Source organism: Leucopleurus acutus (genome assembly GCF_964270905.1).
Source record: "Leucopleurus acutus genome assembly, chromosome: 8".
Taxonomy (NCBI): Eukaryota; Metazoa; Chordata; class Mammalia; order Artiodactyla; family Delphinidae; genus Leucopleurus; species Leucopleurus acutus.
Window position 1 is genome coordinate 49,388,550 of NC_139151.1, and position 18,805 is coordinate 49,407,354.

An 18,805-nucleotide genomic window follows, 5' to 3' on the forward strand; every position below is an offset into this window, starting at 1 on the left:
CCTTTACTACTTCTGACCTCAGTTACTTGCTCTGAAAAAGGAATTAACCTGAGACTACATGCTCAAGACCCAGATATCTGGCATCCTAAAGTGACATGCGAAAGCAGCAATGCCTTCAAAATTGTACCTGTACCTGCGATGCCTCCCGATGGACCAACCAAACTGTCTTTGCTCTTAGCTGAACTTTTATCAGTACAGTCACACTGGTATTCTTATGATGATCAGAGGCAATGATTGTCAGTCTTTGATTAAGAAAAATGGGAAGATAAAATAATTCTTACTTAATAAGTACACTTTGGTTGGCAAAAAATGTTAACACCTAGAGGACATGAGAGGATAAAGCTGACACTGGTTGGGAATCAATAGATTAGGTTATTCTCCCTTTTCCTCCCTCCTCAATTTGTCCTTGAGACTAGATTGGATTTAAATAATCTTACGATTGATTAAGCAGCACTAACATACAGTTAATGATACACCAGTGGCTGACAGACTAACAGAAAGAAGGACAGAGAATGCCCAGGGTAATTCCTTTACCGCCCGTTCTTTTGTCCAAACAAAAATAAACAAAATAAGCATCGGAGATTCCTTCTTGCCAAGCTCCTCTCTCTGGCTCGCTATTTGATATGACTTGCTTAGAGTCTGTTTGAAAATATTTTGGTCCCAGCGCTTTTGATTGTTCCTTTCTCTCTGTATCTTTAATTCAAGCCATCTTTAGCAGCTCCTTGAAATTCCACTGATTATAAAAACAGAGGAAGTTCAGGGCTCTTGTTGCTATAGGCATGCCTCACTGTTTGCAGAAGTTGAGCCGTGCAAGCTACAGAATGCTTTTTCGGCCTGAAAGATACACACGCCTGAGGGGCCTGTCACATTTTCTATAATTCGTTGGAAGCACTGTCTCTTTCTCCACTCCACATGTCTCCTGCCCACATTGAAGATGAACAGCAGCCCTTGGGGAGGATGGGAGAGTCGAGAGATCAAAGCTTTCTGCGAGGTCAGGACCTGAGAACAGTCAAGTCTTGTTCTCTTAGATATAATGAGCTCTGAAAGGCTGTGATGTGTCTTCCCTTCTCTCCATCTCCTCTCCTCTCCTCCCTCTGGCCACCCTAGAAGATTGCTTTCAATTCTACATCCCATGTTTAAAAGAGGTTGAGATAGATGAAAACAAAGTCTAAGGAAGGGTGGCCAGGAAGGTTAGGATTTGGAAATTATATCCAATGAGAGAATAGATGAAGGAAGCAGGACAGTTTTTGCTGGAAGAGCGGAAGCCTCGAGGGACACATCAGCACTTGACTTAAAGACCCAAGGGCCTGGCATGGAGGAAGGAAGTTCAGTCCTACTCTGCGGGGCTGCAGAGGACAGAACCAGTGACTGGAAATCATGACGGAACAGATCCTGCTTCAGTCCCATATGGGACCAAGAGACTGCCCTCCGAGAGAGTGAGCCCCCGGGAGGGAGTCTTAGTGGCTGAAAATATTCCAGCAAAGAGGAATAGGAGACTGCTGCTGCTAAGATTACACTAGGCTTCCTGCAGGACTCATTTTCTCCATGCATTGTAGTGTTTCAGGATTTGGTATGTTCCCTTTGTGTTCTAATAGCAAACTGTCATTTTCCCAGGGAGATGAATAAGCGTTTAACAGAGGAACAAGCCAAGAAAACCTATGACCGTGCAATTAAGCTAGAACAAGAATTTGGAGAATATTTTACAGGTAAAACTTCATTTACATTTGTGCTGTGAGAAAGGAGATTAATTGTCTGACATTTGGTATAGAGAGGGCTCTGGGCCTGGTGTACCTGGGCCCTAAGACCTTCCTGCTAAAAACCCCTTATTTCCTTCTACTTCCATTTGATCCAAAACTCTGGTTTCTTTCTTCTCTGGATTCAGCTTCCAGGTTCCCACTGGCCCTACCCGAAACTGTGAGTGGCAGATGCCACTGAGCTATCTCCTGCTATTAAGGAGATTTTAAGCATTAATACCTCATTCAGCTTCTCTCCCTGAGATCATCAGAAAATTTGAAAAAGAAACTTTTAAGGCTCAAAATGTGTACCATCCAAAGCAGTTACTCTTGGGAAGCAAGCCCAGGGCCTCTGTCCTTTGCTTCAGGGACCTATGGGTCTGTCTCCCCATTAGCAGCACTTGAAGAAAATGTTGAAACACTTTCTGTATTTCAATTAATTCCATGTCAAGTCTCAATGCAAAACTTTTTTTTTCCTTTTTAAATATTTCCTTGGAAACATGAATTTGGGGGGATATTTTGTCCTGGGTATCACGTCCTGGGTTCTTTATCCTTAACATGCGTTCATGAAACACTTATGGAATTTGCCTTACCACTGATGGTTTAAAAACAAGAACTTTCCTCCTGAGTTACCGTGCATGAAGTTTGGTGTTTCCTTTTTTCTCTCACTCAGAATATGAAAATGCCATGGGCTTAGCAGTTTGCAAATATGTTGAATTGGGTAAATCTTAAGTAAAATTTTGGTTAATAACAAAGATATGAGTTATGTTTCATCCTAAAAGAACATCCAAGATGTTCTTTTAAATGAAAACAATGTACATTTTGACCAGTGGTTTATATCCAGGAATAAAATAATCATAATCAATACATTCTGAGGATTGTTTTTGCAGATCTAAACCATGTTTCAGTCACAGTTTATTTTTAAGCCCTAGTGTCATACGGATAGGACTGATGTGTTTGGGATATCTATCTACAAGATAGCTGCTGTTCAAAGGAGACAATAAAATGTATTTAAATCTACTGTAAGTGACTTGGTGTTTTAGGTAATACACAGTTTGTTTGTTTCCTCCTATTTTTATGTGTTTTACAAGTAGTTGCCCATAAGGTATTCTCACTACAAACAGCCCTGTAAGGTAAAATCTCGATTTACCAGATTACTTGGAGAATGAATGGGGTTTTCTTTTAAAGGTTTTGGGGGTTGAGGAGATTAACTAAAGTTTCTTCTAAAATCTTTATTATTTCCTCTGTGTCTAAAATATTTGAATTTCTGCCCCTTACAAAATAAGTACAGTACGGAGAATATAAGTCTGGCTTTCTTTGATAACAGGGAGCTCTCAATCTGAAAATTGATCAATGCCTAGCTCAGTGCCTGGCCCAGAGTACACGCCCATAAAATTTAAATAAATGAATGATTCATTATGCAGAACTACAGAGCGACATGTAGAAAGTTAGGAAGCCCATGGTGCATTTATTACCAATCTAGGACGTGCCTTGTAAGGATTTTTTTTAAATCATTGTCGTGACTTTGCGTAAGTGAATTTCTGCTTTTTCTTACTAATAAAAAGTAATATTAAGCTTCCTGATGAGTTTGTCTGTCACTCTTTGAGCTTCTGCTGCGTGATTGATGGTGGTTCTTCACCAGCCAGCGAGTGATTCCTAACTCCAGTGTGTTTGCTTTTGTTCTAGCTATTGTCCAAGGTGACACCTTAGAAGATATCTATAACCAATGCAAGCTTGTTATTGAAGAGCAATCTGGGCCTTTCATCTGGATTCCCTCAAAGGAGAAGTTATAAATTAGCCACTGCACCTCCAACAATGACAGAAGAGCATTTAGAAGAACAAAATATATATAATACACTACTTGGAGGCTTTTATGTTTCTGTTGCATTTATGTTTTTGCAGTCAATGTGAATTCTTATGAATGTACAACACAAACTGTGTGAAGCCATGAAGGAGAAGGAGGGGCCAAAGGGTGGGACAGAAAAGACAGTGCAGTACGCGGGAAGGCTTTGCTTTGCTCAGAGTGCCAGGGGTAGGGATGAACCTCTGACGGGCTTTGTGCCCAAGAGATGGGCAGCCTCCTCACCCAGCAGATGTCCAGAGCTGATTTAGCTGCTGAGCTCCCTGTGTTTTTTGCTTTAAAGAAAAGTTGCCAGCACTTGAACTTCACCAACCTTCCCATTACCCACATCTGTAATTGGTACACTTCGAATTTTATAACTATGCACCTCCTTTGATTTCTTAACAAGCAAAAGAAAGAACGAAGGGTAAAAAAGAAAGGAGTCCCTTTGGAGACGGCATAATATCAGGGAAGGATAAGTGTGTAGTTTCTTTTCCTGGCATCTGCAAAGACGAGCATTTCATAAAATTTGCGAGTGTGTGGAGGACTGACCTCACTGAGAGGAGGGGATTCCACCTGGGGTTAGCTTTATGATTGTTTATCGTCTATTTTGCCATTTATAAACTTAAAGAAGGCACTAAAGATGAGAATAATTTATATAATAAAAATATATTAAATGTATAGAAATGAATTTCTATAGGTTAAAGAAGTTTTGTGAAATATTTTGTAAAGATTAATTCATTGAAAGACTAAATGTATGCACTATCTGCAGATGGTCCAATTCAACACCAGAAAGCTGCACTCTCCCTTTTGTTGCCAATGATCCATTGAGAGCATCTGAGTTCCTTCTGAAGCCTGACAAAGACTTCTCCCTCACTTACCTCCCATGATCTCCCTTCCACGTTAGTGATACACTCCCATGGAGCACATCCCTTAATGAGTTACCCTCATGAATATTTTTGGAGGACATTTGGTTAATGCATTTTTTTAAGCTGATGGCTTTCAGGGACAAACTCATGCAAATGATGTAAAGGGAAGTTTTTGCTTTTGCTTTTCTCTTGTTAAACAACCTGGGCCTGCCATGCAAATAGTTGAATAATGTTGTTCCTAGTTAACTTACATACAGTTCTTAAAGGATCATTTAGTATTTTGGCCATCATGAATAATTAGGACTTTTTTTTTGTCTGTTTCACAAGTAACTGAGGGTTTTGTAATAGCCAGAGAAGGTATAGAGCCATGGAGAGATCTGCCCCAAAATGCACTATTTCTCTGAGGAAGAGAGAGAGAAGGGAAGCATCTGGTTGGGGGGGGCGTGAGGGGTACAGACTTTTTTTTCTGTGTACCGGACAAAGAGATAGAACCATCAGGAAAGACCATTAATGACTTTGAGCTCAACCAACTGAACTGCCTTTCTTGGGGGATGCGCCTGGACCAAGTTTATTTTTTAGCAATTATAATAATGATGATTTACAAAAAGAAACCTCCCGAAGCCTATATCCCACTTTAGAGCCATTGGTGACATCAGCATTGCTTGTGCCCAGGGCGTTTAGAGAGAGACTTTTCAGTGATCTCAATAACTACTCAACTCTGGGTTGTATACATGCCCAAACTAAGCCCCATCGCCTTATCTCTGGGGTACATCAGACCTGGCAGGGATTCTGCCACACTGTGCAGCAAACCAGCATGCAGGCTGCGATGGGAGAGCAAGAGACAGCCATCAGCAGTGATGGGGCTTCTTCACAGTAAGAACATCAGAGCTCAGAATGAGGGTCTCTTTCCAAAAGCAAGCATTATTCGTCTTACACTAAACTACCACTGTCTGCCCGGCTGCAGTCACCAAAACAAACACAAAAATGCAAAGTCATGCATCTACCTATAGTCTTGAGGCTACCTTTACCAATGGAAGGGCTAGCAGTGCATTTTTCCCTCTGATGAAAGTTAAATTTCCCAAGACTTCCTTGGAGCGCTCAAAATGTCAAAAATGTGTCCATGTCTGCAATTCGCCAGTTTCAGGTCAAGGCCTGCTTTCATCAGTCTTACTCGCAGAAGTTTTCTGCCACCAGAATGCCATTCCTGATCCCAGCTCGACTTTTAGGCCGCCATGATGACTTCTTTGGTTTCTCAACTAAGCATGCAACCATTTATGTAAAGGACTGTCACTAATGAATAGATGTTTCCATGGGTCATGTGATGTGCTTTCCATTTAATCTTAAGTATTGCTGTGGCTGAGTACAATCAGATTGAACCCACCAACCCTTGGTTTTGTAGTAATATAATTATTTATTTTCCTAGTGTAGATGCTTCTGATTAGAATTGGCATTTGCACTGATTTTTTTATGTAGATTTATATAAATATATATATACATATATATTTGCTTGAAGAATCACCAAGCCAATTGGTGAGAGAGGGTCTTTTCCTGTAGAATTTACACCTCCATTTGTTGTGTTGTCTTGCGCTTCCCAATGTTGAGGTCTCTACGGCTCCAGTGAACCAGTGTGTTTTGCAGCAAATCTGACGACTTGTGTGGAAATGGCATGAAAGTTACCCAGATTACAACTGGTGCAAATGCACTTGGAGCCTGGGGCCAGACTGGTGCTAACACTGCAAACTTTGTCGAGAGCTCTCTCCAATCTGAAGGCTTGCTGGGGGCGCAACGTCACCTTCACATGCTGGGCCCTTTCGGAAAAGTGCCAGATCGTCTCACTGGTGCTATTTTTCATGCTCTGGTACAATGTGTAGCACCACGGGGGTCTCAGCTTTACCAAAATCAAAATCCCATTTGTCAGCTAATTGCAGGGGCATTTGTTTTTCTGCTCTCCTCCCACAGAATTTGTTGGCCACTTCTTTGCAGGCTTTTTCTCCCGGCTCCAAGCTTTTGGGTTCGCTCTGTTGAGTGCGCCCATCTTTACAAAGCCTGCACTCAGGTGCCTCTGAGCTGTCTTAGATCCTACTGCCAGCCCTTCAGGACTCCGAGCCAGGGAAAAGCTCCCCGCTCCTATGGCTCTTGCCTCTTTTTTCTCCTCATTTTTTCCCTCTGCTCTTCCCCTCCTAGTTCTGTCTCATTCCAGCTCTCTTCTGTGTACCTCTCCTTTTATCCTTCCTTCCCGTCTTCTCTGAGTTGTTGGCTTTCTCCCGCATTCCTTCTTTTCTCCCTCCCCTTTGATCCCCAGTCTCTTTGTCTATCTCTCCTTTACTCTCAGTCTCTCCCCTTCCTCTTCCTCTTCCTCCACCTTTCCTGTCCTTTCTCTTCTCACATCTCTGATCATCTCCTCTCCCATAACCCACTCCTTAGTATTTCCGTCCTAAAAGGGCTCATGGCTGATTCAGACAGCAAGTCCATACACTGGACTAACGACACAAATTCTTTGGGTCGCTGTCTCACCCAGGCAGCCCAGAAGGCAAAGCTGAGCCTGAATGAGGTCCTGCACTGGAGCCAGCTCCATCACACCTCACTGAGCCAGCCTGCACCGCTGCCCTGGCAGTGATGATGCACGTGCTCTGGGCCCTGCCGGCACCTGGGTGCCTCTGCCTGAAGCCTGGTCCAAAGTGAGCCTGCTCCCAGCACCATCCCACGGCTCTGAGGACACTTCCTTTCAATAAAGGCAGACTCTGGCCCCAGCAATTATTCTGACACCAAACCTCTTCCTTCTCATGGAAGCCATGCCATCACCTTGGTTTGGAGAGAGACTTTTTCTCCATTCATAAGCTTTCTTTTTCCTATTTTCATGTGAAGCTCCCTCTGCTTTTCAGCTGGTGATTGCTCTGGTGAGATTGAATGGACTTGCTGGTGAAATTACATCTCTTTTTTCCTGTCTTGGTCCTGCCTAAATTCCTACAAAAATATTTAAGTCAAAGACTCAGGCTACTTCCTAAGTTTATCATAGTAATCTGTCGCTCCTAAAGAGGACAAAAGGGGACATTTCCCTTAGAGTATGTGGAGTACCTCCCATGACAACTGATTTGAAAGAGGACTCCCTACAGAATTCTGTGGATATACATTTTACTTCTCTGTACGTATGGTATATGTGGTATGTCTATCATGTATACACATACTACATTGGGTACAAATGAATGTGGATGGAAACCCACACACACACTTTAGTCTGTAAATATCCTTCCTCACTGAAAACTGTGCTTCGGAAATCATTTCTTGTACAGCTGTGCAGTTTCTTGTAGCAGCTGAGGATAAACTAAGGTGAATGATTTAGACAAAGATCATCTAAAAGATAGACTACAGAAGCTCCCTAGCAACTCAGGAGGACAGACAACCAAATGACAAGGTTGACTCCCAATGAGATGGCAAACTTTTCTTCTCTCCTTTTTGAATCTGTTTCCTAAATGCGTCTTAACTTCTGAGTGCACCAGGCTGTATGCGTGAGATTTCGATATGACAGTTTTGTGCTTCTCTCTGACAGGATGCTTCTCCATTGAGCTGTAATGCCGGATGGGAGGGAGGGAAACATACTCCTTGCCTGGGCTGGAGTTTACAGAGACACTGCACAGCTTACACTCCTGTTAAGTGTAAATATTCGACACTTCCATTCCATTTGTGTAAAAAATAAAGCACACACGATTATAAAATCAAGATGTATATTTCATACTCAGTGTGTCTTTGCATATTTATTGCGTTTCTAGTTGTCAGCGGTGGCCCCATTGTAAAGATGCTTGATAGAGTGTTTATAAACATGTCATGGTTTTATTATAAGATATAAATATTAAAACATTTTATACTTTATAGCAAATTATTTTCTCCCAAAGCATAATTTGTCTTATTTCACGAAGAATAGAATCATTCATTTCTATTTTTATCAGACCTGTCTGATTTTAGAGCTAAAGTGTAGTTAGAGTAGATTTGCTCTGAGAAATATTGGCACTGCCTAGAGCAGCTGAAAGTGCTGCTTTTGAATATTTTTAAATATTCGATTGCCATCTTGCCTGCTTTTAATCAGGATTTTGCCAAGGGTGAACAAGGTATTAAATGATAGGTTTTGGGGGGGGGTAATTTATTTTATTTATTTATTTTTGGCTGCGTTGGGTCTTTGTTGCTGCGCGCGGGCTTTCTCTAGTTGCAGCGAGCGAGGGCTATTCTTCACTGCGGTGCTCGGGCTTCTCATTGCGGTGGCTTCCGTTGTTGTGGAGCACAGGCTCTAGGCGTGCGGGCTCAGTAGTTGTGGCACGCGGGCTCAGTAGCTGTGGTTCGTGGGCTCTAGAGCCCAGGCTCAGTAGTTGTGGTGCACGGGCTTAGTTGCTCCACGGCATATGGCATCATCCCGGACCAGGGATCGAACCCATGTCCCCTGCATTGGCAGGCAGATTCTTAACCACTGCACCACCAGGGAAGCCCAAATGATAGGTTTTTTTTAAAGACCCTCACATCTACCTGAAAAAAAAATCAATTCTCCAGTTTCAAAATTGTGAGATTCCAGAAGGTCCTAAGAATAGAAATAGTTTTTTCTTGTCTGATACTAATGATGCCAAGAAAGGCATAAATGGGAAAGAAGGTGTCAATTTTCCATATGTAGTGGGGCCAAAAAACATACCAGCTCCAAAGAGCTGAGCATACCAAAAATGTCAGGCTTGAGAACCTGAATCTGCCAGATGATTCTTCCCTCCAGGTTAAACATATTCCTTGGCATGTAGACATTCGGACAGCACAGGTCTGACAGCTGGGGGGCCAAAACAAATTCCTCCCCTGGAAGGGTTGAAATTTCACCATTGAAGTGATCACTTTGAAGTACATTTTGCTTCACGATAAACTATCACATAATTGGATTAGCCACTGGGGAAGCCAGACTGGGTCATACGGCCCTGGCCAGCACAGTGTGCCGGCGGGGGTCTCCACCAGGTGCCCCGCCTCTGTCCATGGTCCTTGGCGGCAGTGAGCCGAGCAGATCAGAGGCAGCAGAAGACATTGACTGAGGCTGCAAGCCCAATGCAGGCCTCACATTCCAACAATTACTCAATTTTTAACATTTGCACAGTCTCATCAGGTTTAATATTAGTGGTAACACTACACAAAAAGCCAGATTCTCTCAATAATGGGTGTGTTTATTCAAGGGGGAAAAAAGCTAGAAGAGCTTTTGACTTTTCTTTGGGTCCTATTTCGTTTCTTTGTAACTATTTTTAAAACACGATCATTCTGGAAGTCTCAAAAGTTAGAAAAGACTGCACATCTTTGAACCTAAGAGGGCCTAGCTATGCAACCATGGACGTTTTGTAGATACTCTGAGACTAAACATCCAGCGACAGAATTTCAAAGCCTCAGTGGGGCACAAAGATAAGGAACATTTTAGAGGGGTCACCAGCTTTCTCGGCACAAACCAGACCCAGAGTCTCTGAAGTTGTCAGGGGACAATGTCTTCTACGCCCCAGGGCCGCTGGGTCTCATAACCCCAGTCGTGGTCCTCTGTGACTCACCTTTCCCTTAGGGACATCTCAGGAGGCACTACTGCAATCATAAAACTGATCCTTTCCCCCTTCCAATGTTACAGCCAATTGTCAAGTCCAGACCTTGTCCCTAATCCCCCTTGGCACAGTTGGGACAAAACTGGAATACTTAGGCAAACTTTGCTAAAGATTGGCTATAACAAAAGGGAAATAACAGATAACTTGATTTATGGGATGGGCTTAGTAGTGCCCAGCCCCTGGCCACCTGCCATGTGACACAGGGCCATTTTCTCTCACCTCCCAGGGGTCCCTCAGGCACAGCTGGACCTGAGGTCAAAACGTTTACTCTACCGTAGCCCGCTTGAGAGACACGGAATCCATGCCTGACTCAGCACTGCTTTCCCACGATGTCAGCTACCGGTGAAAAGTGCCTGCACTCTCCATCCCCTTTACTCCCGCATGCTGGAATACAAATAGGGTTGAATCACGGTGGTTACCTTTGATTCCTCTTTCACTGTAAGATCGCCTTAGATGCAGATTCTGATTCTAACAAGCTCCCAGGTGATATTGACACTGGAGTCACCAGGCTCTAATTCAGTCTCATTTTTCACACTGCTACTGACCACCCACCAGTGGGTCATAAACCAGCACTTTTTTTCAACGAAATAGAAACTCTATAGAGTGCCACACGTGTAGTAAGGATGAATATTGTTTCATGTTGTGTCAGGTGTAAAATGTATTCCTTACTGTCAGTCACAGTCACACTTTGAGAAACAGTGCCATGACCCACACTCAGCCAGCTCCCAGGGGCCTCCTCTCCTGCTGAAGATGGGGTGCCACCGCGGAGAACGCAAACCACTAAGTCCTTTTCTCTGCCACCTCCTAGCTTTTCCTCACTGGTCCTACTTTCAGAGCCACACAAACCAATGCATAGACCCTCTTCACCCAACTGAGACTGGGAATGAAATTGGAAACATCCACCTAAACCTACTAAAAAATGACCACTATCTAAGTCAAGGCCTAAATCAGAGTAAAGAAACTGAAGAACTGATGGCTTTTTCCAAATGTGAACATACACCTTTTCCGTTTCCAAAGCCCTGGTCCACATCCTTCATGAGAGAAATCTAAATCTTGAATTTAATTTTTCAGTCTTTTATTGGATTATTTTCAAGATTCTAGGTAAAACAACTATCCTCCAATAAAAATTAATTTAAAAAATTTTAAAACAACATTGTATGGGCTTCCCTTTGAAGTCCCAGACTCCTATATCCTTCTCCTTAAGTCCAAAATGACATATATGCTTTGTCTTGCCTTACTGTCTTTGGTATCCTTCATGCTTATGTGAATTCCCCATGTGTAGGTGATACAATTTGATTTTCTCCTGTTAATCTGCCTTATGTCCTTTTAATTATTCTATTCAACCAGCCAAAAGGCACCAGAGGGCTTGGTGGGGGACGGAGGAAGAGTCCCCTTCTCCACAGATGCTAATTGGATTGTTTGATTTTTCATGGGCCACTCCTGTTTCTTTACTAGTCTTAGTAGTAACCTTTCAGCAGAAATACTGTGTGCGACGCGCTCCCTCATCTAGCAGCTCCGGTATGAATAACCCCCCAGTGAAGGAAATCTCTCCCTTTGGTCTTTCCAAGCCAATTTCTTTTTATATTACTCATTCTAATTGACTACAGCCACCAAATCTGGCTTCAAATCCACAATCCTTTTCCTTAACAACTGGTGGTTTGATTTTGACTACCTGAAATTCTTCAGGGTATAAAGTAATAAGGATATAGGCCATGTTTTAAACCTAGGGTCAGTCAACATTAAAATCTGGAGTATTTAAGTGAACATTTCAGGCAAGGAAGAGCTAGCAGTTGCTTAATTTAAAATGCCCCACAAGAAAAATGTTTGCAAAGAAGCTGGCATTTTTTATTAGTTATTTATCTTGCCGTCATTCCTTACACATTTGGTCAGCAAACAGTAACCACCTGCTTGGAGCCAGGCTCTATTTAGACGATGAAATAAAAAACAAATGCACAGGGCACAACCTGTCTTCTAAAGGAATGCAGGCCTGGGAGCAGAGACATTTTTAAAAAGAGAAGGAGAGGGAATTAAAACACAGAAGCTCTAAAACAGACCAGTGAGTGCATAAAGACTTTGGGAGAGAGACCTTGACATCTAGGAGTCAAACGTACACCTGCTCACGATTTGCCCTTGTTGCTCACACCCTGGGAAGAACCTTTTTGTCAAAATTGAATCTCTTCGGGCTTCCCTGGTGGCACAGTGGTTGAGAGTCCGCCTGCCGATGCACGGGACACGGGTTCGTGCCCCGGTCTGGGAAGATCCCACATGCCGCGGAGCGGCTGGGCCCATGAGCCATGGCCGCTGAGCCTGTGCGTCCAGAGCCTGTGCTCCGCAACGGTAGAGGCCACAACAGTGAGAAGCCTGCGTACCGCAAAAAAAAACAAAACAAAACTGAGTCTCTTCACTAGCATTCCTGAATCTGTCAACCCCCAGATATTTCATCCTGTGGTGTAAACCCTGAGAGTTTTTTTTTTTTAATTGTAATGCAAGTGCCTAACATTAAGCTTTTGATTACCCAGGCATCCAGCTATCTCCAATAAACACACTGCCAGCGACTCAACTAGAGGAAGAGCCAGGCCGCCTACCCCTGAAGTTTCCTTCGTTTTAGACTTCTCTGGCTGACTCTGATAACTAACCCTTTGACTGCTTGTTTTTCTCTTTCCTCACTTTAATTCGGGCTCTTAGGTATTAAATTCACCAATAAAGAGTGAACCTGTGGAACACTAGCTCTCCCCCCCTCGACTCCAATAAAAGCAGAACGCCAGGTTCTCTCTCTCTGCCCCCCTCCCCCACCCCCACCCGCTCTCTCCCTTTTCCCATCGCCACACCCCACATCCACAGCCTCTCTGTGTGGCCCCAGGCATGCCATGTGTTTTCCAGGATCTGTGAGTAAGAAATCTTGTCCTTTCAAAGGGGTTATTGCTAAGGGTGTTTTCCAATCACAGTAAAAGCCACAAGGGCCAGTCCAATCGCAGCATTGGCTCTGGAAAGGAAGACATCTGTAGGGGCTCCCTGTGAGCCCAGGTGAGTGCCCAGAGGCATTTCGAGCCAACAGTATCACTATCCACAGGCTGAGATGCACACAAAACACCTCCCCATCCAATCACATTGGCCACCTGATTGGCTTACCTATATCCAGTTAAGATGACAATGAGCACAGGCTAGCTGGCCAGGTGGGAGACGAGGGGCAGGTAAGATTAGTGTGAGATATGGAGGTTGGTATTCCAGAACTGGTATGCCTAATAGGTGGCAAAAATTTCGGGAAGCAAGAAACAACTTGGACAAGTAGTCAAGACATAGGACAATCCCCTCGCTCATTAGGGAAATCTGTAGAGCTGGAGAGCTTCCGTTTTCTTTGTAACGCTGAGTATTTGAGGCATCAAAGACCTGCTTCAAAGTAAAATGGTGCAATGAGGCCTTCTTTTCTGTTACTACAACTTGGGGCATTAAAACACTTTCCTTAGAACCACATGCAAGGTTTTATTCCCTTGGAAGTGGTAGTTTCCTGACCTGGAGACTTAAATCAAAAATATTCTAAAAAATATATATATATATTCTATAAAAACTAAAAGCAAGTTAAACTCAAATTTTTTTTTAAAAAAAAGAGTAAATATGCAGCCTAAACCTATGAGATAAATAAGTCCTGTTTCTGCTATTACCTTTTTTTTTTTTTCAGATTTGCATGATTATTTTAATGTTACCACAGGATACAAACACCCAGAAATTCGAATCAGAATGCTTGTTTCTCATAGCTGCAAGTGAAACAAAGCAGCACCTTTTGGGGCCCTCCTGGGCACAAAAGCCTTTCCAGGTTCTCCATTTCTTATTTGCAGGATGAAGCCTTCAGCCTCCTAGACCTTCCCTGAGTTCCAAAGGGCAGATCCAGACAGCTACTAATCAGGGCAATAGGGAATGCAGAAACCAAGGAGGAATGGTCAAGAAACCATAGTGCAGCAATTAAAGCAGGATCCTGGTGCCTCCTCAAGGGATATATATAACAATATCTTTGAGTTCTTCTGCAAGAACGAAGACCCCCAACCAGGTGGAGGATGGTAACTTCAGGCTGAGCACAAGATTCCTGGAGCACCACCTTATTACCTCACCACTGACCAATCAGAAGAAAGTCACACATCCTGCAGCCCTCACCCCAAATTTTGCCTATAAAAATTTCTCCCTGAAAACCATCAGGGAGTTCTGGGGGTTGTGAGCAGGAGCCACCCGTTCTCTTTGCTTCGCCATCCCATAAAAATTTCTCTGCTCCAAACTCCGACGTTGCAGTTTGTTTGGCCTCACTGTTCATTGCTGAATCTCTCTTATTATGTTGCAGGAAGGGTGACCCCTTCCAGGGCCTGAGAGTGGGCTCTTGTCTAACACTCAGAAATGAATTGTCCGAGGAGACAAACATGCTGACAAAGCAAGAGACTTTATTGAGAAGGGGCAGCTGGGTGAAGAGCAGGAGAGTAAGGGAGCCCAGGTGAACTGCTCTGCCACGTGGTTCGCAATCTCGGGTTTTATGGGAATAGGGTTAGTTTCCGGGTTGTCGGGTTAGTTTCCGGGTTGTCTCTGGCCAATCGTTCTGACTCAGGGCCCTTCCTGGTGGCACACGCATCACTCAGCCAAGTTGTATTCCAGAGAGAAGGATTCTGGTAGGTTGGTAGAATATATGGACTGGCATCTCCTCTCTCCTTGTTTTTTTTTGTTTTTTTTTTTGCGGTACGCGGGCCTCTCACTGTTGTGACCTCTCCCGTTGCGGAGCACAGGCTCCGGACGCGCAGGCTCAGCGGCCATGGCTCACGGGCCCAGTCGCCCCGCGGCATGCGGGATCCCCCCGGACCGGAGCGCGAACCCGCGTCCCCTGCATCAGCAGGCGGACTCTCAACCACTGCGCCACCAGGGAAGCCCTCCTCTCTCCTTTGGACCTTTCCCTCATTCTTCCGGTCGGTGGTTACTTGTTAGTTCCGCGTTCCTTACCAGGACCCCCTGTTGTAACATTACTCATGCAAGTGGTTACCATCTTGCCTGGCTAGTGGGGGGCGGTTTCAGTCAGTGGTTCCCCCAACAATGATGTGGCCAAGTATCACCCTGTGCTATCAGCAAATCCTACTGATAGAAATTTGACGCTGTTAGACATTTGAGAGTCTGTTTATTCATTGGTCCTCATACCCTGTGAAAGAGACAAGGCCATTTGCTTCTCCATCTTAGAGGCGAATAAATCAGGGTTGCAGGAAGAAGAGACTCCCCCAAGGTCGCACGGCTGGTGGCAGAGCTGGGTCTCGAGCTCAGGCTTTAGCCTCCCTCATTCAGTGTCCTTTACTGCTACACCAGACAAGCTTCATTAATGTTAATTAAGGATCTGCTTTGGAGCAGTGATTACCAAGTAAAGGCCCAGAAGGCTGGCCTGATGGACAAGCAGACAGCCATCTGCTTCCTACCTGGGTCACCGGCCCCTGAGCTCCAAGCTCGGAATGAGTCACTGTCAAAAGGCAAAGAAACATCCCTGGTTATCACATGAGAAAGACAAAAAATTATTCCAGTTTAGCAGTGATTTTTTCCCACCCTGCCACATGTTGCAATGCCAGTCATTTTAAAATAAACTCTTTATTTTAGAATAGTTTTAGATTTACAGGAAAATTCCAAATATAGTACAGAGAATTCCCATATACTCTCCAGCCAATTCCCTCTATTAACTACTCTATGGTCAGGCCACTCAGGATGGCTGTTTGCTTGCTCTCTGTCCATTCCCTGCTTCACCAGTCCCTGCTTCACCTACAGCCTATGCACCTGACTCACCTTGCTACAAGCTTGCCCCTGCCTCAGCTGATGCTTGTTCCTATCAAAGGGGCGGTGAGGGGCGTGCCCCTCTGCTAGTTTCCCTGGTAACTAATGAGCCAACCTATAACTGGCAACCTCCCCTTCCCCCACCCCCAGGAGCAAAGCCTGCCGCCATGTCCTCCCCGCTGATAGCTGCACACAGTTGGGTGTCACTCCAGGGCCTTTCTCCAGGCAGGTAAGCACCCTATCCATTAACCATTGATATCTCTGTTGCTGACTCTGGGCTCTTTCTTTGGTCTTAAAGCTGGGCAAGTGCAGGCTGTGTAGGCCTGCAGGGCGCAGCCCATAACTACTTGTCACAATTAATGGGCTGATGTTGATATGTTGTTAACTGAAGACCATACTGTATTCAGATTGCCTTAGTTTTTACCTTTTCCTCTTCCTGGATTCCATCCAGGACACCATATTAACATTTCATCATCGTGTCTCCTTAGTCTTCTTGGCTGTGACAGTTCCTCAGACTTATCTTGTTTTTGTGACAGTTTTGAGGAGTGATCAGGTATTTTATAGAATGTCCCTCACTTGGGATTCATCTGATGTTTTCTCATGATTCGACTGGGATTATGAGTTTTTGGAAGGATGCTCACAGAGCTGAAGAGCCATTCTCATTACAGTGGATTAAGGGTGCATGACTTAATCACTGTTGATGTTGACCTTGTCCACCTGGCTGAGGTAGGCTTTTTCAAGTTTTTCTGCTGTGAAGTTACTTTCATCCCCCTTTTCATGCTGCATTCTTTGGAAGGAAGTCACTGGGCACAGCCTGCCCTTAATTAGAAGGGAGTTATGCTTCAAGTCCTTGAGGGCTAAGGAGCACGGGAGATTTGTCTATTCTCCCCCGTTTATTTATTCAATAATTTGTTTCTATCAGCAGGGACTAGCAGATATTCTAAATTTTCGGTTATAATCCAATAACACTTTGTTTTGTTACTCAGATTGCTTCAGGTTTGGCCCTTGGGAGCGCGTTCATTTGGCTCCTGCGTTCCTTTGGCATACCCACGTCACTGTGGATGTTTTTTGAGCACTTTCTTACTTTCTGGCTCTACAAGAGATTCAGGCTCATTTTGTAGATTTCCTGCCTGAATCCTAGAATGAGCCATTTCTCCAAGGCACCCTGGTTCCTTTCACTGGAGGATGGTATTAGGAACTGAGATCTCGCCAGGAGGTGTTGCCGGCGCCTGGTGAGGATCCGAGAGTGACGGGGGGGTGGTTTCTAGGCCTAATCTCAAGATACTGGCGAGAAAGGCATCAGGAGTGAAAGGTGAGAGAAGTGCTGAGCCATCGGAGAGAGGAAGCCTCAGGGAGCCTCGGGGGCATCACCAGGGTCTGCCAAAGCCCCCAGGCCACTGGCTGGGACCTGGAGAGGTGAGGAAACACTGTGAGGCCTAGTACCGGCTTTGTGTCTGAGGCAGTGTTGGTGGGGGGAGGGGGGAGCCGGAGCCAGGGCAGCCTGGGGAAGGCCTCTCCTCTGCCCCCGCCTTTGGGCCTTGCGGCGGCTCTGCTCGTGGCCTCTGTGGAGTATTCCGCGTGCCTGATGCACAATCAGATCAAAGAAACCGAAACATCAGAGTTTGGAGCAGACTCTGGTTTATTGCAGAGCCAAGCAAGGATACAGGATGGCTCGTGCTCGGAAACCCCAAACTCCCTGATGGTTTTTTGGGGAAAATTTTTATAGGAAAAGTTTGGGGTGAGTGCTGCAAGGGGTGTGACTTTCTTCTGCCCGTTGGCGGATTCTCGCCTTCCCTCTTCTCTGCCCTCATCTGCCTTCTCCCGCGTGAATCAGTTCTGAATATGGGAGGGGGAGGGCATCTGGCTTACTGTTTTTATGAACCCCTGCTTGCGGTTGGGGGTGTATTTAATCTGAGGCCTTAGGGTCCTTTGGTGTCTCTGAGTGTTTTGTGTGTGTACATATTTTGCTCTTAATTTCATAAATAAGCATATATTGAAGGTGGGGGAAAGAAACCTGAGATCTAGGGGTTAGATGCTCTCATGGCTACTGAGGTGTCATTTCCCAGGCTGCCAGAACAAGGACATAAATGTATATGTATTAACTTGTATAATATACATACCTAAAATGTTTCTAAATGTAATCACCTCTATATTAAGCTAAACATGAGTTCATACTGATGTCTCCACTCTAATCCATTACCACATAGATCATTCTAGCCTCCTCCCCTTGCTTGTCTGTAACCTCCTACCCCCACAGTGGGAAACCCAATGCCAGTCATTTTTCCAATCTTTATTTCATTTGGACTAACTGATCCAGGGTGGGACCCTCTGCTTGGGGGAAGTCCTAAAGAACCTTCAGATCTTTCACATTTTGGCTTTTAATAGTCTCTTAATTACCTTAGGCTCCTACTTCTTCCCAAACTTGATGATAAACATCTTCATTATAATTCTTCCAGTATTTCCCACATCCAAAGCATGGAAACATAGTGAGTAACTGATTGAAAGGGCAACAAATCCAACCTCATATGAGAGAGATAATTTTCACAGTCAAAAATGTGAGGATTCAGATTGTTTCTTTCTTTGCTTATCTATTACCATTTTAATGTATTAACTCTGAGCCCTCAACTTGCCTCACATCCTAATCATGTTTAAGCTCAGTCAAATGCAGTGATTTATCCAGTGGTTTAGAATTGTCAAATCTCTTGCCCCTGCTTCCCACAGTCTCCACAGTTGGCATCTGGGTTCCAGGGTGGTTTGCATCACTTCATGGAATCAGAAGAGATTAGCTTATGCTCACCAAACCTGGCTTGAGTCTCCTGCTCCCAGTGTGATGGTCCCATCTGTTTCTCCTTATACTCTTGATCAACTCTCTTTTGGGTAATTCTTGGAAAGGCCTTAGCAAAAAGGAAAGATTAAATTATCCACAGGCAAATTGTGAATTGTGTATCACGCTGCTTGTATCAGCTAGGGTTCTTTAGTCAAAGGTAT

General features: G+C 44.3%; 1 protein-coding gene across 6 annotated transcripts in view; it reads left to right on the top strand.

Moving 5' to 3' along the window:
* Window positions 1–3,691, top strand: part of DLG2 (discs large MAGUK scaffold protein 2) — an 812,656-nt gene extending 808,965 nt beyond the window's left edge. For all 6 annotated transcript variants that reach the window (XM_082844899.1, XM_082844901.1, XM_082844902.1 and 3 more), the window contains 2 exons: window positions 1,615–1,706; window positions 3,420–3,691. In XM_082844899.1, the coding sequence (XP_082701025.1) occupies window positions 1,615–1,706; window positions 3,420–3,526 (199 nt within the window). In that variant the 3' untranslated portion in view covers window positions 3,527–3,691. The remainder of the gene's footprint in view (window positions 1–1,614; window positions 1,707–3,419) is intronic.
* Window positions 3,692–18,805: the final 15,114 nt, after the last annotated feature.